Source organism: Marmota monax, unplaced genomic scaffold (genome assembly GCF_021218885.2).
Source record: "Marmota monax isolate L192 unplaced genomic scaffold, Marmota_monax_Labrador192_F-V1.1 WCK01_AAM20220418_F8-fsc00048, whole genome shotgun sequence".
Lineage (NCBI taxonomy): Eukaryota > Metazoa > Chordata > Mammalia > Rodentia > Sciuridae > Marmota > Marmota monax.
Window position 1 is genome coordinate 6,368,723 of NW_026694895.1, and position 23,368 is coordinate 6,392,090.

At 35.9% G+C, this 23,368-nt stretch overlaps 1 protein-coding gene across 1 annotated transcript in view; it reads left to right on the forward strand.

The window, feature by feature from the left end:
• Nucleotides 1-23,368, forward strand: part of Neb (nebulin) — a 202,939-nt gene that overhangs the window by 63,666 nt on the left and 115,905 nt on the right. Inside the window, exons 48-64 of the mRNA XM_058573519.1 lie at nucleotides 812-1,123; nucleotides 1,249-1,455; nucleotides 2,166-2,270; nucleotides 3,314-3,421; nucleotides 6,058-6,369; nucleotides 6,567-6,770; nucleotides 10,334-10,438; nucleotides 11,556-11,663; nucleotides 12,009-12,320; nucleotides 12,905-13,108; nucleotides 13,368-13,472; nucleotides 13,559-13,666; nucleotides 14,924-15,235; nucleotides 15,531-15,734; nucleotides 16,195-16,299; nucleotides 19,129-19,236; nucleotides 21,246-21,557. Of these exons, the coding sequence (XP_058429502.1) occupies nucleotides 812-1,123; nucleotides 1,249-1,455; nucleotides 2,166-2,270; nucleotides 3,314-3,421; nucleotides 6,058-6,369; nucleotides 6,567-6,770; nucleotides 10,334-10,438; nucleotides 11,556-11,663; nucleotides 12,009-12,320; nucleotides 12,905-13,108; nucleotides 13,368-13,472; nucleotides 13,559-13,666; nucleotides 14,924-15,235; nucleotides 15,531-15,734; nucleotides 16,195-16,299; nucleotides 19,129-19,236; nucleotides 21,246-21,557 (3,231 nt within the window). The remainder of the gene's footprint in view (nucleotides 1-811; nucleotides 1,124-1,248; nucleotides 1,456-2,165; nucleotides 2,271-3,313; nucleotides 3,422-6,057; nucleotides 6,370-6,566; nucleotides 6,771-10,333; nucleotides 10,439-11,555; nucleotides 11,664-12,008; nucleotides 12,321-12,904; nucleotides 13,109-13,367; nucleotides 13,473-13,558; nucleotides 13,667-14,923; nucleotides 15,236-15,530; nucleotides 15,735-16,194; nucleotides 16,300-19,128; nucleotides 19,237-21,245; nucleotides 21,558-23,368) is intronic.

Below are 23,368 nucleotides of genomic sequence, written 5' to 3' on the forward strand. Positions count from 1 at the left end.
GTTCATGACAAATGATCATGATTTGGGCTCATGACAGCCTATTTTTTCAACTAATCAGAAATTTTGCAAAGCAGTTGCTAAAACCATTGGCAGCTTGACATCAGTTGTCTTGGGAATATTTATACCCCAGAAATGGTGAACTCTGTGAATTAAGGCTCCCCTCACCCCCAGAAAGTCGGTGTACCAGCAAGCACTGTCAATACATTTCCTACATGAAACAGTTCTTTCTGTGTGTTACTATTTCCCCTCTCTAGAAACTATGGTGGTAGTAAAATTTCTTCCCAGTTAGGCTAATTTAGAGAGCCTTAAAAGAAGTGGAACTCTACAAATATAAAGTCACTCTAAAATTATGCTGTGTAATTCATAATCGAATCTATTCTCATCAGCAAATGACTATTCCCCAGGGCAGTATTAAACTGCTTAGACCATTGTGTTTTTCTCTTATTTGCTGAATTCTTTCTTATTCTTATAACAACAGTGTGTATAAGTCAGTGTGATACAGCATCGCAAAACCTAGGCTCCAATCCTTAGCTACCTCAACAAGTTCATTCATCTCTCTGGTTTCAGCTCATAATCATCTATGAAATAAATGGGGGCAGTAATAAGAACTTTGCTATCTACCTTACCAGGTGTATTTTTGAGAAATGTCATAGAATGTGTTTTGTGAACGCACAGAGAATGTCAAGAATGTGTTTTGTGAACTATAGGGTTCTCTACAAGTATCATTTTTAATGAAATACAAAACATTGATATTGGAATGATTTCTAGTCCACGGAATTGCTCTTTAAGCACATTTATATTTTCCTCACAGTATAAATACAAGTACAATTATGAAAAGGAGAAGGGAAAAATGTTTGGTTTCCGCAGTCTTGAAGATGATCCCAAATTAGTCCACTCCATGCAAGTAGCAAAGATGCAATCTGACCGAGAGTACAAGAAAAACTATGAGAAGACAAAGACCAGCTACCACACTCCTGCAGACATGCTCAGTGTCACAGCTGCCAAGGATGCCCAAGCCAACATCACCAACACTAACTACAAGCATCTGATCCACAAGTACATCCTCCTTCCCGATGCCATGAACATTGAGCTGACCAGGAACATGAATCACATCCAGAGTGATGTAAGGTTCCCTCCACCTGGGCCATGGTTGGATTCCTAGATGGGCAGGAAGAGTACAGTCTTCAATGCCACACTTTGGTGTCTAAGTCATTTAGGTAAAGCGGAATTTGCCTCTTCTCTTTATAGAATGAATATAAGCAGGACTACAATGAATGGTACAAAGGGCTTGGCTGGAGTCCAGCCGGTTCCCTCGAAGTGGAGAAGGCCAAGAAAGCCACTGAATATGCCAGCGACCAGAAATACCGCCAGCACCCTAGCAACTTCCAGTTTAAGAAGCTGACTGACTCCATGGACATGGTGCTTGCCAAGCAGAATGCACACACCATGAACAAGGTAGCGAGAACAGTTGTCCTGACGAATAACTCCCAAGTGAGGAAAGGTTAACCAGCTTTGATTTCTGTTGGAGAAATTTAACTCGGGTCTACCATTTCCAGGAAGTGGCAAATAGTTCTGGAGCATTTTCAATGCCATTTTCTGATACTCATCTCACATTTTTTTCCCTTGCCCTTCTAGTAAGATTAGAAATTACTTATATTTTTATTAGAGCATTCGAGTTATACATAGTTGGGGAAATCACTTATATTTTAAAATGATTATCTTGAAGTACTTTCAATCCATTCTAGATGATGTAAATTATCTAAAACGCTATTTTTTTAAAGATCCAAGTTTGTAAAAGCCAGGTGCAGTGGTGCATCCCTGTAATACCAGTGACTAGGGAGACTGGGGCAGGAGGATTACAGGTTGGAGGCCAGCCTCAGCAACTTAGTGAGGCTTTAAGCAACTTAGCAAGACCCTGTCTCAAAATAAAAAATAAAAAGGGCTGGGGAACATGGCTCAGTGGTAAAGCACCCTTGGTTTCAATCCCTAATATCCCCTCAAAAAAGTAAAATCTGAGTTTTTAATATCTTTTTCTGAATCATATCTTACTTTAGTTATTATTTACTTGTTCTAAGTAAGCATGTTCAAATCACCTGTATATTTATTTTCTTTCCTGTTTGTCCCAGTTTATTCAGATTTCATGTATCTTTTTCCTCTCTTCCCAGCATTTGTACACAATTGATTGGAATAAAGATAAGACCAAGATCCATGTGATGCCTGACACACCGGATATTTTACAAGCCAAGCAGAATCAAACACTATTTAGTCAGGTAAAAGTACATAAATATTACTATTATGTTTTAACCTTAAGACTTATTAAACCTGTAAATGATGTACTAGTAAATAACTGATGTAAATGCTAAGCCATGGAAGTGAGTGACTCTCAAGCTGTTTGGCTTAGGGAAGTTGCAGAATGTACCTTCAGCTACAGCCATATGCTACATGGAGGCAGGTACTGTATCTACTTTGTTTATAAGGAAATGTTGAAACAAAACAAAATTGCATCAAAAAGACCTGGTGTGGGCTGGGGATATAGCTCAGTTGGTAGAGTGCTTGTCCTGCATGCACAAGGCCCTGGGTTCAATCCCTGGCATCACACAAAGAAAAGACCTGGTATGTGTTTTGGCTTTGGCATTTATGAGTTACTTGATATTGAGCAAATCACCTACCTCTATAAACCTCAGTTTTCTTATTCCTAAAATTAGGAATAAAATCATAAAAGTGCCTATGACATTAGATTTCTTTGAGGACCAAATGAGAAATTCTATAGGAAGCTCTCAGCATAGTACCTGGTACTATTTTACATGTAGATAGTGTAAAATTAGCTGTCAATAGAAAGTACTGGATAACTGTTATTTTTGTTACTATCCAGTTTTAACACTCACATAGGTTAATTCATTTATTGCAACTTTGAAAAAGATATTTTATCTATTACTTTTATCACTTAAATAATTAAAATTTTGTGATCTCATTTTCTTTTAGTTTTCTCAATATTGATCTTTAGAACAATGAACCAGACTGTAGTTAACAGCAGGAGGAAAGGTACCTTATATACCCGATGTGACCATATTGTTGTTCAAATATACCACTAAGGATTCTCAGAGCCAAAATGAAAATCAAGCCAGGTCACATGATACAGCCTCAGTACTTTTTCTATTATAAAACCTATTGGGGTTTTATCAATATCTTTATAGAGATCGAGTAGATGATATTAGAGTCTGATAACTATTCTCTGAAGTAAACTTCTGCTTGATAATCTATTGAGATTTTTAATAAAGAAAAAATAATGCTAATTAATTTCTTTAATTTTCAGAAACTGTATAAACTTGGATGGGAAGAAGCTTTGAAGAAAGGCTATGATCTCCCGGTAGATGCGATTTCAGTACAGCTGGCCAAAGCTTCAAGGGACATTGCTAGTGATGTAAGTTCTATTTTGATTTGTTTGAGGATATTTTTATCAGAATGACATAATGTTGACAACTATTTTTGTAGATAGACTTTACTTTTCAAAATGTAATGTTGTTCCCTTCATCTTCTCCTCCCTCTTTGGTTAAACAGACTGCACTTTATCTTTCACTATTCAAATAGGAACAGGGGCTTCTTTGCAGGTCAGCCAGAACACCTGTCAGATCATTGCTTTAACATGTTGTGTCTTGAGATACACCAAAGATATTTCAGTTTTTCTACTGTGGCCTCAAATTAATTTTCCTGTTTTTTACTTATATATTTTGGACAAAGGCAAATTGCTAGATAATAAATCAGCCTCAACAACACAATATTACATGTAGATAGTGTAAAATTAGGTGTCAATTATTTTTATTTAGCCCATCCTTTTACTTACATCATTACAATTAATTAGCTTGGGGCATACAAAAATCCAGAAAGGCTCAGAAATTTAGGCATAAGTATCAGAGGGCTTTAACTCTACTTTCTGCTGGATGTCTGGTTTAAAGTTCAGAGAACAAGGATCTTTGTGTTCCAAAAAGTAGCTTCTAATTACTAGAAAGGGTAATATATCTGACAAATAAACTAAACATGGTTAAATTTTTGTATGTTACACTTAGATACTATCTACCTATAACCATTTAATTTTGCTAATCCCAAAAATTAATGGGAAAAAATTCATAGGATATTGGTGATAGAGAATAAATTACTAAAGTTTCATAGAGAAATATTACCTCTTAATGAAAATCTCAAAAACAAAAGAATGATCTGGTTCAGAATACAGGTTGAAGTACAGAAGGGAGAGACAGTTGTTAAAGACAGAATCTGACAAATTCTAAGAATTTAAGGGGAAATTCTGCCTAATCAAATTGTGGCACTCCAGAAATGCTTTAGATAATTAATCTGATAATATATTATCCACACTCTCTAGCTTATCTGTCAATACCTCATTAGAATCGATGTAATGATGAACCTAAAGCGATAATGATGCTTGAATATTCCCCAGAAAGTAAATTCATTTTCATTTAATGTTATATGCTAAAAATAGTTTAGGAATTGAAGAAATAGCATCAATAATTTCTGAACAACCCAACATTTGACAGTACCTAATTTCTTTTCTTTTGAACCCATTAATTAGATAGAACCTTTTTAAATCTTCCTTTAAAATCAGCTAAAGTGAACTTTCCCACCATTGTAGATATTGTATTTCCTTTCAGTTTCAAGTGATTGTTATATCTATAAAATTTCAGAAAATGAGTGCTATTTTAAATATATAATTTAATACATTAAAATAACAGAATTTAGAGTTAGAAAATACATAAAGATTATTTAATCCCATCTTCCCACTCAGCATCAGATCTTTTCTCCAGGTCTAATAATCTGTGGATATTTACAAATATAAACTTTTGGAATCCTTCAAAGCAGGTCATTTCCTTATTGGATCATCTCCATTTGTCATTGTACACTTTCTTATTTTCAATCTTAAATATTTTACCAATCAGTCTCTGTTCTAGAGCATCACAAAGTAGCTTATTTTCCCTTCTCTTTGATATCTCCTCAAACATTTCAAATTCTTATTTGCTCTCCTTTGGCTTTAGTTTAATAAGTTCTTCAATCTTCTGATCATCCTATTAGTGGTTTATCCTGTGTTTTTTTTTAAGTATCTTAAAATAGAGTGTCTCAAAATTTAGTGGTAGTCTATTGCTAGAAGAGGTCAGGCCAGAATAAATGAGATTCTGATATGCATTTATCTGTGCCCATAGAGACTTTATGGCCCTAGTTTTTATAAGCAACTTTGTCAGATTGTCTGTATGAAGCTACACAATTTAAAGTCCTGAGTAGTTTTACTATGCATAACCATGAAACTGAGTATTGTGAGAAAGCCGGACCTACTTACCTGAGTAGTAATATATGTTTAGCACCTAACATCCAGTAGATGTTATTATACTCATTATCATTGTTGTTATTGTCATCCATTGCAATGTAATTTTTCCCAAAGAATCTGAATGCTGGATTTTAATTTTACTCTCTTTCATTTATATAACTCATTTTTACCCATTTGGCCACCCATGCATGCAAGACATAGATTCCCAAATAGGACAAGGTGTATGACATAATGATATGACAAATATCTAAAAATCCTGCTACTGAATAAATACAGTTTTAAGCCTGGTGACCAAGTCATTTATCTTACTAATATGCATAACCGTGAAACTGAGTATTGTGGTTATGTATATTAACAAGAATATTTTCCATTCAGCGTATATTTTTTTCTCATGAGATTATCATTCCCCTAATAATCTAACAAGGGCTTGATAAAAATGTAATCTGGAAAGTCAGCATATATCATGTCTAGCATATCCAATGATATATTTCTACCTCTGGTTGGAATTAATTTCTCAACGTAAACTTACTTGATACTCAACTACATTAGGTTTCTTTGATAGCCTCCACTTAACTAAAATTTGCCTAAGTGAGAAAACATTTCTTACTAAGTTAGCATGGTCATCTCTTTTCTCATTTCAGTTTTTAAAATCAAATATAAAAACAAAGAAAATTTAATGTAATTTGGTTTTTGTGTTAATAAAAGGACTATGTTTCCTCTGATTTCAGTTTAAATATAAACAAGGCTACCGGAAACAACTTGGACACCATATTGGATTCCGGAGTTTGCAAGATGACCCAAAGCTTGTGTTATCAATGAATGTAGCCAAAATGCAGAGTGAACGAGAATATAAGAAAGATTTTGAAAAGTGGAAAACCAGGTACACCAGCCCAGTGGACATGCTGGGAGTGGTGCTAGCCAAGAAATGTCAGGCCTTGGTTAGTGATATAGACTACAAGAACTACTTACATCAGTGGACATGCCTACCTGATCAGAATGACGTCATCCAAGCTAAAAAAGTATACGAACTACAAAGTGAGGTCAGTGTCTATTAAATTTAATAGTTTGTGTATTACTTCATATTTCATATTAGTAGCCACTTAGTCATAAAAAAGAAACTAGAAAGAGGAATTGTCATTGAAAATCTAAAGTGTGTCTATTTGTAGTGCACAGAATCACTTAAGGCATAGATACAGGAGAGGATGGGGTTTTGATGGCTTGCTTTGTCCTTTGACAGAATGTGTATAAGTCTGACCTTGAGTGGCTGAGAGGCATAGGATGGAGTCCCCTTGGTTCTTTGGAAGCAGAAAAGAATAAGCGGGCTTCAGAAATCATCAGTGAGAAGAAATATCGCCAGCCTCCAGACAAAAACAAGTTTACCAGCATTCCTGATGCCATGGACATAGTTTTGGCAAAAACAAATGCCAAAAATAGGAGTGATGTGAGTAATTCTTTAGAAATTTATTAAATAGATTATACTGGCTGCCATTTGGCAGTTGCTTAGTAACTTTCCCTTAATAAATGAGTAGAAATCTGAGCGTGATGTTGTGCACCTGTAATCCTAGTGACTCACTAGGGAAGGCTGAGTTGGGAGGTCAGCCTGGGCAACTTAACAGGACCCTGTCTCAAAAACAAACAAGCAAAACTAAAATAAATAAGTGAATAGATTAGGAGAGAATTGCATCATATAACACAGCAAAAACGTTTTACATTGGTTTGCTTTGAATTATCAACTACCTTACACTGAATAAGGTAAAAAAGTCTAGTGTCAATTTTAGTCACCTAAACCCTCCTTATTTAGCTAGATGTACTGAGAAATTATTGATTATATTTTTTTCTTTGAAACTTGAGTGCATTAAAAACCTAGGATTTTGTTGTTGTTGGGATAAAGAATACTAAGACAAAAGGGTCTAAATACCTTACAAAGGCACAGTGAACGTATTATAAAGATTGTTATTTTTCTGCCAAATGATTGATAAAGTTAGTTCTACTAAATCAATATAAATCAATAATACTATTGCATAGTATATAATTGTATATTTCATCTCCAACTTATTTTCTTCTCTAGTACTGACACCATTGCCTGGTAAATAATAGGTGTTCAGGAAGTATTTATTGAATAAAATAAATAAAAGCAGTTTGGAATAATTTTATGCACAGAAAGGAAAGATTAATCAGTACTCAACTAAAAGCCTAATCCTGAACGTTTCAGTAGATTGAATTATGTGTACTGAGATTCTGGAACTGGTAAAAAAATTTAAATAAAAATAGAAAGGACTGGAAGGTGTAGTTCAGTGGTAGATTGCCACTGGGTTCAATCCTGAGTGTGGTTAAAAAAAAAAAAGAAAGCTTAAATAGATATATAATTAGACACCTGAAATGGTCTAAATACATATACTGTATTTAATATCTATATATTTTTATATTTATCATATGCATTATGAGTTTTATGTAACATGTAAACCCATAATCAGCTTATAGTAAGCATCAGTAAGTTTTAGCTCCTCTCTTCGTAAGCAACCCATCAGATTTTTTGCAATTTTGTTTCCAAAATTTAAAGTAAATTCTGACTTGTCAACTTCATTATGAATATCTAAGAATTCATTTCTTCTTCTTCTTCTTCTTCTTCTTCTTCTTCTTCTTCTTCTTCTTCTTCTTCTTCTTTCTTCTTCTTCTTCTTTCTTCTTCTTCTATGATGGCAAGAGTATTTTCCATCTCTTTGAATCCTAGTTTCTTAGGAGAGAGCTCTGACTAATAAGATGAGCAAGAGAAAAACCTGAATCATAAAGTTAATGGACACATCCCCAGCCGTGAGCCCTAGGTACAGGGATGCAGAAATACTGATATGCTAAGGCCTCTGGAATAGAAGCCAGACTAGTTAGGCTCCTTGCACCTGCTGCCTCTTCTTTTATGTAGGCTGATAAATCTGCCAGCATATTCAATATTAGCATTTTTTCCTGGGTTCCATGGAATGAAAGTGGCACATGCCATTGAAGCAATGATCTCATTTAGTGGTTATTAGCCAGAGACAGTTTTGTCCCACAGGAGACATTTGACATCTACAAATATTTTTGTCACAACTTGGGGGTGGCATGCTGCTGTCCTCTAGTGGATAGAAACTAGGAATGCTGCTAAAAATACCACAGTGCACAAGAGAGCCCTCTACAACCAAGAATTGTCCAGCAAATGAAACCAGTAGTAACAAGGTTGAGAAATTGGTGTTCTTGATCAGAAAGGTTGGTGCAGAGCTGGAAAAAATAATGAAAAATGACGAGCTTTGATTTGTTTTGGCCCTGAAGATCTTAATCAGCTTCTCTAGGTTATATGAGCTGTAGTATATATATTCAAAAAGAAAAGTGCCAACCTACTCATCTCACACAAAATATCTCAAAGGGAAATTGACAAATCCAAGGAATCCATGAAATTTTGAAAAATATTATATTGGAATAAACTTAGGCATACATAAAAGTTCAAACCAAGTATAAATTATGTATTTTTTCCACTCACATTTCACAAACATTAATGTTTTAACACATTTGTATTCTCTTTCCCTCTCTTCTTCCCTCCCTCATTTTCCCTGTCTCCTGAATATATCTATATGACAAAGTAAATTACTTTATGATGCCTCATCACCCTGAAATACTTCAGTGTGTATCTGCTGAAAATAAGGACATCTTATATAACTTACATTATAATGATCAAAATTATGAAATTAATGTTGATAATTATCAGTTTGCAGAATTTGTTCAATTTTGTCACTAATGTCATTTATAGCAGAAGAAAAAATTTTTTTCCTGGTCCAGGATCCAATCCAAGATCATGTGCTACGTTTTCTTGCCATATCTTTAGTTTCCATTATTCAGGACTATTTTCTCACTATTTCTACATCTTCCAAGTCCTTGACATTTGTAAAAACTACAGGCCACTTATTTTGTAGGGTCTGCTGGAGTTGTGTTTCCTGGTGTCCTCATGATTAGATTCAGATTCTCTTTTCAGGCTATCTCACATTGTGTCCTGAGTATATCATATTAGGAGGCACATTATATCAATTTGTTCCATTACTGATAATTTAAACTGATCACTCTCAAGTTACCATTTTACCCTTTGTAATTGATAAGTATCTTGTGGAGATATTTTCTAATATTATATAAATAACCTGGTTTAGATAAGTGAGATAACTGAGATTTTTGTCTGGGTCTCTTTGTTTTCTATTGAGGACAAACTTAAGGATAGCTTTTGAACATCAAATAGATTTTAATAAATTCCCAAATGTAATCCTTTTGGGAATCCGAATCCTCAAAAATAATATTAATATAAATAGTAAGCCTGTTAGAAATACCGAGGTGCTGCAAGAAATCAAACACATTCAAAAGTAGGTAGGCAAGGCATTTAATTCTGACAGAAGGGCAAGCTACAGAACTTGGCTAGCAAGTGCACATGGGCAAGCAGTCCACTAACATAATGCTGCCTTTCACCCTATTTGGAGGACTTGGATACAATTTATACAATTGGCTAATTCTAAAATTAGGGTGGGTAAAAGGGAAAGGCTGTGGTTAAAATGGCTATTATTGGATCCAATAAAGGCTGAAAATGGACTAGCAGACTTTCTATTTCTCCCAGCCACATAAAAAATGAAACTCCCTAATTTCTAGGCAAACTTTGAATAAGTTATTTTTTGAGAAGGCCGGGCTCTCTTGCAATTAAACACTAAGGGAAACTTTACAACCCCCAAAATGGAAAAATCTGTTCCTTTTGATAACATTGGGAAAAGTTCTAATTACTTGAACTGATTTCTTAAGGGCAGAATTATCTGTAACTTTGAAAGTGTGGTCCTTAATATACATTTTGGAAGACAATCGTGTTCCAGATGTTTATAATGTTTACTATTTCATCAGTAATAATGTTTAATGTAAATGTAATATTTAATGATGCTTAATGTAGAAGCCACCTATATCATGTGCTGATCTAATACAACCATTGAAAAATTCTTATTTCTCATTTTAGAGACTTTATAGAGAAGCTTGGGACAAGGACAAGACTCAAATTCACATCATGCCTGATACACCTGACATTATTCTGGCTAAGGCAAACTTAATCAATACAAGTGATGTAAGTTTCCAAATTCAGCATGCATTTTCAGAAAGCTCATTTTAATTGCTTCTATGTCATTGAAGTTGTTTGGAAGTCTTTTTGAATCCCTGAACCATTTAAATTAATAAACTACATGTGATTCAGATCCCTTATATAAAACTTTCAGATTGAAGCTCAAGATTTTGGTACTCCTGTCACAGGCAGAGTTGGGAAGCTGCTCTCTCTGTGCCTTGCGTTCCACTATACACATCTCAAAGTAATGTAATGTCCCTATATGGGGCAGATGTTTCTTATACGCAATTCCTACTGGGTCTTGAGTGCTCACCTAGCACCATGCCCAACACATAGTAGATGTTCAATGAAAGTTTGAGTGAGTGAGCATATAAAATTCATGCGGGATAATTTCATTTTTATTGTCAACATAATCTCCTGAAATTTATAGATGCAAAAAATAAACTATTTTAAGAACCTATTTTAAGCTCCAGGAGAGTGACTTCAACATTAAATATGTTAGAATAATAATACCATAAGGATTAGTATAGTTCTTAATTATGTCACAAATATGAAGAAACAAATGATTATACATAAATTATAAAAATTTAATGGTTAAGCTCTTTAAAATTTTCAGCTTTAAAAAATTTTGAAGGATTCTGTATATTACCTACAGATGTTGATCCTTCTTTAGATGGCCCTATATTATAAACAATCATTCACAATGCATCAGCCACATGAAAGCAGAAGCAGAAGCCACTTACACGTAATTTTCCCCCTAGAGGAGAAACATGGACAGGTGTTACTCTTTTCTAAAAATAGCTCCTAGTAAAATACTCCACATTAATTGGAAAACAGTGTCTAAGTATCTTTCATTCCATTTTTCTATCAATTTGCTTCTGCAGTCTCATAAGAATTTGGGAAGAGCTGACATTTAATTTTGTGCATCTAGGCAATTAAAAAGCTTTAAAGTTTAAAATAAGATCATTAGCAATCCCCGACCATAATTTCCAATTATATTTGAGTAGTCTAGAGCACAGATACTATTCCATGGACTCTTAAAGTATTCAGCACATTGGATTCATTATGCTGCATATGCAGTTGTTTATAGAGAACAGTTTGCCAAGTGACCTTCTCTCAACAGAAAATCTACCGAATGGGTTATGAGGAGCTGAAGAAAAAAGGCTACGATCTTCCTGTTGATGCCATACCAATCAAAGCAGCCAAAGCATCCCGGGAAATTGCCAGTGAAGTAAGACCTCATCCCCTATTGATACTGATTGAATTACAATTAATCCCTTCAAAGCAGTCTCAGTGTAATTTTAAATAGAACAAAATCTTCTATGGGATAACAAATTAAAACAGTGAAATAGTCCCAGACATGCAGTGTGGGATGAGGAATAAGATCAAGGATGCATTTATTATGTATGAAATTGTAACTGAATTTAGCCTTTAATCTTTCCTATCAAAAAACAAAATCTGTGGCTTTCCAGGATTAGTACAATATTTAGAATTAAAGTTATTTGTGATTTCCCACAAAAAATGGCAACATAAGTTAATTTTGAAAGAAATTAGATACATTCTTTTTTCCCCTCAGTACAAATACAAAGATGGGTACCGCAAACAGCTGGGTCACCACATTGGAGCCCGGAATATTAAAGATGACCCCAAGATGATGTGGTCCATGCACGTGGCCAAAATCCAGAGTGACAGGGAGTACAAGAAAGACTTTGAGAAGTGGAAGACCAAGTTCAGCAGCCCAGTGGACATGCTGGGGGTGGTGCTGGCCAAGAAGTGCCAGACCTTAGTGAGTGACGTGGACTACAAGAACTACCTGCACCAGTGGACATGCCTGCCTGACCAGAATGATGTCATCCACGCTCGGCAGGCCTATGACCTCCAGAGTGATGTGAGTCTAAGGTTTCTCTTTGATCAGTTAAATATTGTTTATGTTTTCCTTAGTGTCAAAATTCCCCTAAAGTGATTGGAGTTGAGGGCTGGGGAAATAGTTCAGTTGATAGAGTACTTACCTTGCATGTGCTAGGCCCTGGGTTCAATCCCTAGCACCACACACACACACACACATACACACAAATTCACCTAATGTAATGGGAGTGGAAGTTACACAATGAGTTCTACATCCCTGGACTAATGCCCAGTTTTATCCACTCACCAACATCTGGAGGCATCATTATTCCACAAAGAAAGATCAGCAGAGTCATTGCTTTGATGGAAACCTCTAGGTTGCTAATCTAGGCAATTAAAGAATTAAGTTGTCCTTTGCATGCTTCTGTTAAGTGTTTTCCAAAATATGCTTCTGATCTGAGCATTTTGATGATTGAAAATTCATACCAAAATTTTGAAATTTTGTAAGAATTCATTAAAATATTATACATGTATTATATATAGTCATATGTAATGTTACATACTATAAACTCTTATTTCTTTAGGGACACATGCTTTTGTTTAGTGATTTGACACTTGTAATTTCAGAATTTGTACAAGGCTGATCTTCAGTGGCTAAAAGGCATTGGCTGGATACCTTCTGGTTCTCTAGAGGATGAGAAGAACAAAAGAGCTACTCAAATTTTGAGTGACCATGTTTACCGTCAGCACCCAGATAAATTCAAGTTTTCCAGCCTTATGGACTCCATACCAATGGTTTTGGCAAAAAATAATGCTATTACCATGAACCATGTAAGTCCTTTCTTTGCATGAATGAAGTACTGATTTAAAAAAAAAAAATTTGGTGGAAGCACTGAAATTTGTTAATACAAAAGAAAATTCATGTTCAATTCTTTTACTTAATATCAAAGTAGTTTTTAAGTAAGTGTGCTTCTTACTGACAGGAAATGTCTCAACCTGTAAGTGTCACAACCAGGTCACAGAGCAGAATCTCTTTAGTCTCATTAAGAATCAGACTATTCATTACTGACCTGTATTTTGTTTGTTTTAGCACCTCTATACAGAAGCTTGGAATAAAGATAAAACTACTATCCACATTATGCCAGATACCCCTGAAGTATTACTAGCTAAACAAAACAAAGTAAATTACAGTGAGGTAAGCAGTATATTAGAGGTAAATGATATGTTTTCCTTACAATGCACTTTATAAATAAAACTTATGATTATTTATGTCTATTTCAGAAATTATATAAACTTGGCCTAGAAGAAGCCAAGAAGAAAGGCTATGATATGCGGCTCGATGCCATTCCTATTAAGGCCGCCAAGGCCTCCAGAGATATTGCCAGTGATGTAAGTACACCTGAGAAATTCTTCATCTAAGCTTTGGATCCAAGATCACTTTCTCTAGCCTAGATGTATAGTAGAGCAAGTAAGCTATGAGGCTAAAACTGTTGCTAATGGTTTGGTTTTGCAGCAGATAGTTTAAAATAATGGTAATCAAATTCTTAGCACCCAGGTTAAATTCTACCTATTCTACCTATGGCTGAGTCCATAGCAACTTGCATTTCAAAACATGTCCATTTCCTGCTGAACAAAAGTATTGGGTAATTGACTATAATTCAGATATCTTTTTGGTTTTTCCACCTGATCTATTTCTTTTATACAATCAAATTTATCGTAGGGTTCCTTCAAAACCAAACCCAGGCCCTACAGAGACTGAGTAAATAGGATACATTACTCAAAGTCCAACCATCCATGCGGACCATGTTTGTCCCTGTACCCAGTGATGAGCTGCAGATATTTGCTTTCTTTTTTTTTAAAATTTGTTCTTTTTAGATATATATGATAGTAGAGGGTATTTTGACATATTATACATATATGGAGTAAAATGTGGATTTTCTCACATTTCTAAAACTTTTATCCTTTCATTTCTTTTGTCCATCAGGTAGAAAAATATATTTTTCTTTTATTTCCAAAATGTGGCAAGTAATGATCATAATTTAAAAATGAATAGTCATTTGGGAATAGGAAAGACGATAGAATGAATTGGACATAACTTTCTTATGCTCATATATGAATACACAACCAGTGTTACTCTACATCATGTACAACCACAAGAATGGGAACCTAAATGTAATGGGTTGCACTCCATGTATGTATATGTCAAATACTCTCTACTCTCATACATATCTAAATTTAAAAAAAAAAGAATGATGAACAATCAAAGGATGAAACCTAGTAATATAATCCACATAAAGAAAATCAAGTTTAAAAATCAAATTTATAAAGACTACTTAGTGACGCAGGAAAATTCTTATATAATAACTGAAAAGAGCAGGCAACAACCCATATAATGTTTGACTCATGCTCTAATTTTATTCTGTTTTATACACATGCACCACAAAAAGTTCTCTAAGTAATAGAAGTCATGTTTTAATTTCTTTTTGTATATATATTTCATTCGTTTTCTAAATGGTTTTTAAGATGCATGTGTTGTATACTTACATATTCAAAGAAAATCATTATTTTTAATTAATATGATAATTTAAGCCTAGTAATGTTTCTTAAAGTCAAAATAAATAACAAACAATCTTTTTCTTCTTCTAGTTCAAGTATAAAGAAGGCTATCGTAAGCAGCTGGGTCACCATATCGGTGCCCGAGCTATACATGATGACCCCAAGATGATGTGGTCCATGCATGTGGCCAAAATCCAGAGTGACAGGGAGTACAAGAAAGACTTTGAGAAGTGGAAGACCAAGTTCAGCAGCCCAGTGGACATGCTGGGGGTGGTGCTGGCCAAGAAGTGCCAGACCTTAGTGAGTGACGTGGACTACAGAAACTACCTGCACCAGTGGACGTGCCTGCCCGACCAGAATGATGTCATCCACGCTCGGCAGGCCTATGACCTCCAGAGTGATGTGAGTACTGAGGATCTTGGACATGCAAAGGTGGGAAGTTGGTGAATTAATTCCCCCTGGAGAAGGTAGCAATGTGTGGCACCAAGCTCACCAATCCTAGTCAACAAAGAATACTTGCCTTTCTTCTTAGGAATGTTGTTAATCCTTTAACCCTCCAGACAAAATGTCCTGCAGTCTGAACACTACATGCCTACAAAACTATTTTCAAGTGTACTCTTACTTGATTTTATGTTTTATAGATAAAAATGCATTTCTAATGAAGGGATAAATACTGATTCACTATTTGTGTCAACAGAATTTGTATAAGTCAGATCTCCAGTGGATGAAAGGCATCGGCTGGGTGCCCATTGGCTCTTTGGATGTGGAAAAATGCAAAAGGGCAACTGAAATTTTGAGTGATAAAATCTATCGTCAGCCTCCAGACAAATTCAAATTTACCAGTGTGACTGATTCTCTGGAACAAGTATTGGCCAAGAATAATGCCATCACCATGAACAAGGTGAGGTTTCAGAATTCTGAGATCCAAGGTGGGCTGAATGGAAGAAAAAGTAGCATAATTGAGACAAGACATGGAATATTGAGCAAAAAGAGACACCCATCATCCTTCATTATTTCTCCATCTAATCTATCATAAAACTGATGTTATTTATACTTTAATATTTCAGTTATTTCATGGTTTTGATAAAATGGCATAAATTTATAGAAAATAATCTTTGTATAAAAGATGTTTATTCTTACATTCCTTTTAATTATTAACATACATGTTTCAGGTTCTCAGAAGGTATTTATAAATATCTATTCTGCTTCGAACTGATTACTTGAAGATATTTATAAAATACATAATGAATATAAAATGCCATGACCTTGTCTCTTTTTTGTCATTGTTTATATACAACAAAATTCCTATTGATCGTACACTAAATTCTTTTTCTGATGGATTTATATATTTTCTTTAATAGCGTTTATACACAGAAGCCTGGGACAAAGACAAGACCCAGATCCACATAATGCCAGACACGCCAGAAATCATGTTGGCAAGAATGAACAAAATCAACTATAGTGAGGTGAGGGCAGATGCTAGTTCTTTGATCTTTGCACCCTATTTCTTACTTCAATCAGTTTATTCCAAGATGATATAATGCTGCATGGCAAATTTATCAAGAATCTTTCTTCGTGCAAAAAAAACAAATCTTAGATTTCTCAATCACCCTCACAGATGTCAATCTTTAAGTAGCAAAAATTGTCATTTAAGGAGAACGAATGATAAGAATTAATGATTTAAGTAGTATCCGTAAGATTAAGTAGTTTATTTTGTTTTATTATTTAAAATTTTTTTAAATTGTAAATGGATACAATACCTTTATTTAATTAATTATTTATTTATTGAATGTAGTGTGGAGGACTGAACCCAGTACCTCACACATGCTAGGCAAACACTGTAATACTGAGCTATAGCCCAGCTCCTTGTTTTATTATTTTGAAGTGAAGAAAAAGCAATAGGCCAAATGTGTCTCTTCTTGACAGTAAAGCAAAGCTTTGGTAAATATATTTAAGCTTTTTAATGTGTAAAATTAAAGTCAAGGACTAAAATTACAGTTCCACCAAGTAACATACACTTGTAGAGAGTTGGGAACAGAGACAGAGAGACTATGAAAGAGAATCCGTCAGTGTGTGTGTTAACAAGCCATTTCCTTTTCACTTCTATACAGCATAAGGCCACATGCCCCCATTTTAGAATCCTTTATGCTAAAGGCAGAGAGTCAGCATCTCTTCTGATAAAGGAATTCCCACTCCACAAGTCATTGATTGACCCGCCTTTGCTCAAGGGTTCCCAGGGAGCTTATCTCATAAATCCATCTGTTCTGGAAAATTCCATTAGAAAGTGCTTCTGATACATGATTTTAAAAAAGTGCTTCTGATATATTGAGTCACAACATTTCTCAAATCCACGCAGTGCTCTGAAGTTAGCAGAACCAATCTGTGCCTACCCCCACATGTAGTGATAGCCACAGGGGTCCTCCCCCACCAGTCACACCCCAGCTTCTCTTTGTAATCTAAACAGCCTAAGTTCCTGGGCATTCCTCACATGAAATCCCTGGCAAAATGTGACTGAGAGTTGAACAAAATACTGTGAAGTCGGAATAACTAAAGTAGAATATGGTTAGCTATAACATTTCCTCTTCTGGACATTTGACCTTCATTTCTGCACCCCGTGCTCCCCAGGGGCACACTGGCTGCTCCGTCACTGCTGGTGCACATGAACTTGGGATCAACTCCAAGGCATTTACATGGTCTGAAGCTAAGTTTTCTCTACCCAGAATTTATGCATTTGGAAGTTTAAATCTTGGTTCAGAGATTGCTATTTATCTCTGTGTCATTTCTTAGACTGAGGCTATGGGTTTAAGCCTGTGGAAATTTTTGTGACTCTGTGACTATGTAAGCTGATGGATTGTATTTTTTTTTTAATCCCAGCTTGGAGCCACCAGCAAGTAAAGTATTATTTTTTTGACAGCCCGGATCAATAGAATTTTACTCTTCTTCAGGATATAATTTAGAGAATTTAGCTAGAATACCCTCCATCTTAAGTGGCTTTAGGGATTCAGACTGCAGTTTTAGTGCTTGTGTAAGTAGCTGTTCACTAAAAAATAAAAACATCAAGTCCTACTCTCAGAAAGGAGTGAATTTTTAGTCAAACTTATAGTGGAGGTCCTTAATTGGTATAGGAAAACATTCAATGCATGTGCAGAAATTTCAGGAGACAGAGCCTTGTAACTCTCCAGTTAGCATTTCTGAAATTTTCAACTCTGCTAAAGAAAGCTTAGAAAAAATGTAGGATGAGTGATAGTTCAAAAAGGCCAAGGGAGAACACCCTCCATTGAGTGCTTAGCCTGCCTGGTTTCCTTTCTCTGTCTTTTCTCTGTCAGTCAGCTTAGTTCGATTCTTTTGTGTTTCCATTTCATTTAGGGCAGGAAGTTACAATGCAAATTTAGTTTTTCACTCTTTTTCTGGAAGATTTTTCTTGGTTTCCTATTTCCTGTAGAACTGAGCACCAGATTCTTAGCTTCAGGTGTTCACAGTCCAACTTTGGATTCCTCTCCTGCCACCTCCTCTCAGGGGCCTCTCCCACTTCCTTCACTATCCAGTGCCTTAGTCCACTGTGCATTGATTCATGCCATTCTCTCTTCCCTTGGCTCCATCTTAGTCTGTGGAAACCAGCCCATGACTCAAGGTCCAACTCAAAGATCACCCTGCTGCAGGAACTTCCCTGATGCTTAGTCCAGAGTCAATGACTCCTTTCTGGAGGTCTTTGCTAATAATGTCATTAAATCACCTGTTGTGGTCTGACTTCTCAGCAATTGGTTCTGTAGGTTATCTGTCTTTTATCACTTGTCCCGGAAGCTTTAAAGTTGAGAGCGGTCTCTTCTTCATCTTTGATTTCCAAGTACCCAGCTCAGTCACAGACACAGAGTCAGTATAGAATAGATGCAAATCGAATTAATTGCCATGAGCAATAGTTTATCCACATTCTGCTACTGTTTGCCTGAGTTAAAGCTTAGTTTTTTCCAGTATTTTCAAACTCGATTCACTGCTTAAACTAAGATTTTCAAACCAATATTATATATATATATATACACTTACACATATATGTATATGTGTATAAGCATATACATACACATATATATGTATTCAAAATATTTTAAAATAAAGATGCAGTGATCATCAGAGGTACCATTCTTTAAGTCTTAATCTAGTAAAAGAAATTTAGAAGATTCGGTATTCTCAAAAACAACACTGTCATAGACACTATCTGTGCGGAATTTTGTGAAGTATCTAAGTTCTATATCGGCTTTTGGATGTGAGTATCAACATCTGATTTTTCCCCCCAACTTCAGAGTCTGTATAAACTCGCCAACGAGGAAGCAAAGAAGAAAGGCTACGACTTACGAAGTGACGCCATCCCCATTGTGGCAGCCAAGGCCTCCAGAGATATCGCCAGTGATGTGAGTTGACAATTCCATTCCCACTGTGTGATCAATCTGATGTGGCATTTTCACTGACCTAAATCTTTAAAAACAAAACAAAACAACAACTTTGCTGAACTTTTGAAAGTGTATCCTGATATATTTGTGTGGGGTTTTTCAGAAACCTACTTTTGAGGGAAATGGAAAATTTGGTATTTGTAAACAGGACCTTGTAACCTGTAGGACATGGTGTCTTCAGCCCACCAAAAACGAGAAAGATCCGTGCATGTGTAAACTGCCAGAATGCAGCAGTAGGCTTGGAGATATTTACATAAAAATTATCACTGTGCTTATAGAAAGTATAACTCATAAACTTAAGCTCACTCACTGAGAATCATATCTGGCTTTTTAAATATTCAGTGTTTTAAAATGCATATGATATTCACAGCTGGGCAAGGTGGCACACACCTGTAATCCTAGCAGCTCAGGAGGCTGAGACAGGAGGATCGTGAATTCAAAGCCCATCCTCAGCAAAAGCAAGACACTAAGCAACTTAGTGAGACCCTGTCTCTAAATAAAATACAAAACAGAGCTGGGGATGTGGCTTGAGTTTAATTCCTGGTACCAAAACCAAAATGCATATGACATTTGCTATTACAATTTGCCCTTGTAAGATTATGAAAAGAAGGCAATTGATCAGGACCAGAAGGAGGATTCTGACCCATGCAGGTAGCCTTTACAGTAGCAGGAGCCTAGTTGTGTAGGGCAACCTTCCAGATAAAGCCATCATCCTTTCTTGGTGCCTCAGGAACAGACCACTGCTCCAAAAATCAAGGACCACTATTCAAGAATATGGTCCTATACTGTCCTTTCTTTATATTGGAATATCGTATAATTGATTCATTTGTGCATGTTAAATCCCCAACAAATGGATTTATGCCAATAATAATAATAATAATGGCGGCTAGGGCTGTAGCTCAGCGGTAGATGGCTTGCCTAGCACGTGCGAGGTGCTGGGTTCGATCCTCAGCACCACATAAAAATAAATAAATAAAATAAAGGTATGTGTTCAACTACAACTAAAAAATATTTAAATAATAATAATAATAATAATATGAGTATTAGAGCTAAGAAGTGTGCTGAACTGTGCTTAGAACTTTATGTGTATTATCTCACTTCATAATTACCCTAGACTTCACAATTGCCCCTAATTAGTGTTTAAACAACTTGCCCCAAATCAAAGTCTCAGTGGGGAGCAAAGTTGAGACTCTAGACAACCTCATTCCTTCCTACTAAGCTGAGTTCCTACTACCCCTACCAATTGGTCCCTACTTTCTAACTCAGTTGTCCTTGAAATCAGAAGCACATATTTGGGATAATTGGCTTAAGTTCCAGGGTGAAATCATTGGACATGGAATAATAAAAACATTGTTGGCCCATGTGAAACTAAAACCCATGACCTTATGAGGAGCATGTTCTGACCATTTGATTTGCTATGTCAGTTTTACTAATCAGTTTTCCAAATGATGCCAAAAATTGGCCACTGTCACTGAATGCATGAATTCAATATAAATAATAAATTCTCTGTTGCCACTCTAGGGAGTACTTGACCTGGATTACTGGTTCCTGGTGCTTACAGGAACCATACACTCATTTTAGAACTTATTAAACACACCATGCCGCCACTTGCAAACTTGCAAAAAGCATGCTTTTTCTGACATGCTTTTAGTGTATAAGATCCAATTCTCCAGGTCACCTAGTCCAAATGCTCTCTCCCTGACTTCTGCAGGTGACACCTCACCACGGTGTGTGCCTTCTGCCTCCAGAACTATTCCTTAGTCCCATTCCATAGATGTTTTTGAGTATACTCTACAATTAATAAATTCCATCTATTTTACCACATCTCTATGCTTCCAGGACAAAAGCCAGGATTACTGGCTGCAGTTAATGCTGATCTGCAAAACTGCAATGAAAGTAAGATGATTTTGTACAGATGTGTGGCCTCTAATGGTTTATAATAAAGACTGATTTGTGCATTTTCATTTCAGTACAAATACAAAGATGGTTACCGCAAACAGCTGGGCCACCACATTGGAGCCCGGAATATTAAAGATGACCCCAAGATGATGTGGTCCATGCACGTGGCCAAAATCCAGAGTGACAGGGAGTACAAGAAGGACTTTGAGAAGTGGAAGACCAAGTTCAGCAGCCCAGTGGACATGCTGGGGGTGGTGCTGGCCAAGAAGTGCCAGACCTTAGTGAGTGACGTGGACTACAGAAACTACCTCCACCAGTGGACGTGCCTGCCTGACCAGAATGATGTCATCCATGCTCGGCAGGCCTATGACCTCCAGAGCGATGTAAGTGCAGTATCCATCATAGATCTGTGCGTAGGAATACTTTATGCAATAAAAATTGGCCTATTATTTATATACCTTTATATTATATAATCCATTGGCCTATTTAAGCTAGGATTTAATGCTCAGTAAATGAGATTTGAATCCAAATTTTAAATAGTTTTATTGCTTATCATGAATACATTAGTAGTCTTTATAAGGAAATGAAGTTTGCAAGTGGAATTGATCTCATAAAAAACAAAACTGGAGCCAGGCATGTTGGTTCATATCCGTAAGACTAGCTATTTGGGAGGCTAAATCAGGATTTCAAGATCAAGCATGGGCAATTTAGTGAGACTGTGTCTCAAAATAAAATATAAAAGAAAAGACAGGATATGACTCATTGGTAAAGTGCCCTGGGTTCAATCCCTAGTACTAAAAAGGAGGGAAAAGATGGAATTAAGCAATGCTAGAATTCAAGGTCCACCAGAGGGAGACATTTTCTTTTATTCTCTTAATGGGGAATAAAGGAACACATCTTTATTAAAGGAAAAAATTACTCTGGAATTTGTTGTTGACTTTCTTGCCAAATGAATGAGAGTGTAATTATTGGAACGCTAATGACAGCTAGGATTTAATGCTACACGTCATTCTTAGCAAATGAAGGAAGCTGCGTGTGTAAGCTATTGGATGGTTCCACTGACTCCTGATCCTTCAGTGAAGCTCTTTGTATGGAGGAGCCACACCATAATGACAGAACTCAGTACCTATTAGAAGTAGATGCACAATCTCAAATCAGGGTGTGATAAGCACATTGCCTGCACTCTTTTATAAACATTTAAAGGAATTTTTAAGTATTTGGGAAGCTTTGGAGAATTAAGACAAATTCATAGTAAACATACATTAATTGGTTTTTCAGCCCATCTGAAAAACTTCTACACTCTTAAGTAGCTTTCAACAGACATAGGCCTACCTCCAGAAGAAAGGATTTGCTTGCACATAAAAGGTAGTTAATAAGGGTTGTTGTCACCCATAGAGTGACAGTGTTGACATATGGCCTTGCCATTTGTCTGTTTGTCAGGCACCTTTTTGGATTGGCTTCCTTCCATTGTGATTGGTTTTAATAATGTGGGAGGCATTTGAAAGTTAAAAGGCACTCTAAAGGTATAAAATGTTATTGTTTTCATTCTTGCTGTTATTATTGAGGGTGGGGGACAACTAGTCAGCACAGAACAATTCCAATAGGCTTTTTGTATGCAGAATACCAGTTTGTATTTTCTGCTTAGCTATTATAGGTGAACTCTTTCCAATCAATTGAGCAGAGGTCCAATACCATTGTTGAAAAGTAGTTATGAATACCTACGGAGGACATAAAAGTCTTTAGCAGAGAAAAAGACTAAAAATGAAGTGAGAAAGATATGGCAAGATAACTCAGGATAAGAGTCAGTGATTCCTATCCTGAGAGCTTGGTGAGGCAGGAACTGGAACCCTGGGCCAATGATATGGTCATTTACTGTCCCGAATCTCAGATAATATTGAAGTCATCAAAGGTCTGTCTTGGGGCATCAGGGGTACTACATCATTATTGTATAATACTTCCCCTCTCTCTTTTCAAAAGAGTATTACAGCTATTTCAAGTTATTAGAAAAGGGACATAGAAGACAATAATAATCCAGCTTGATCTAACCACTAAAAAAGTCTATTCTTGCATCTGTAATTCATCTACTCTCATTGTTTCCTGCATTACTTATTCATTTAGTATTATATTAACATTTCTATGTATTATCAATATTCTTAGAAAATGAAGCTTTTGATAGTTGCAGAGAGTTTCATTT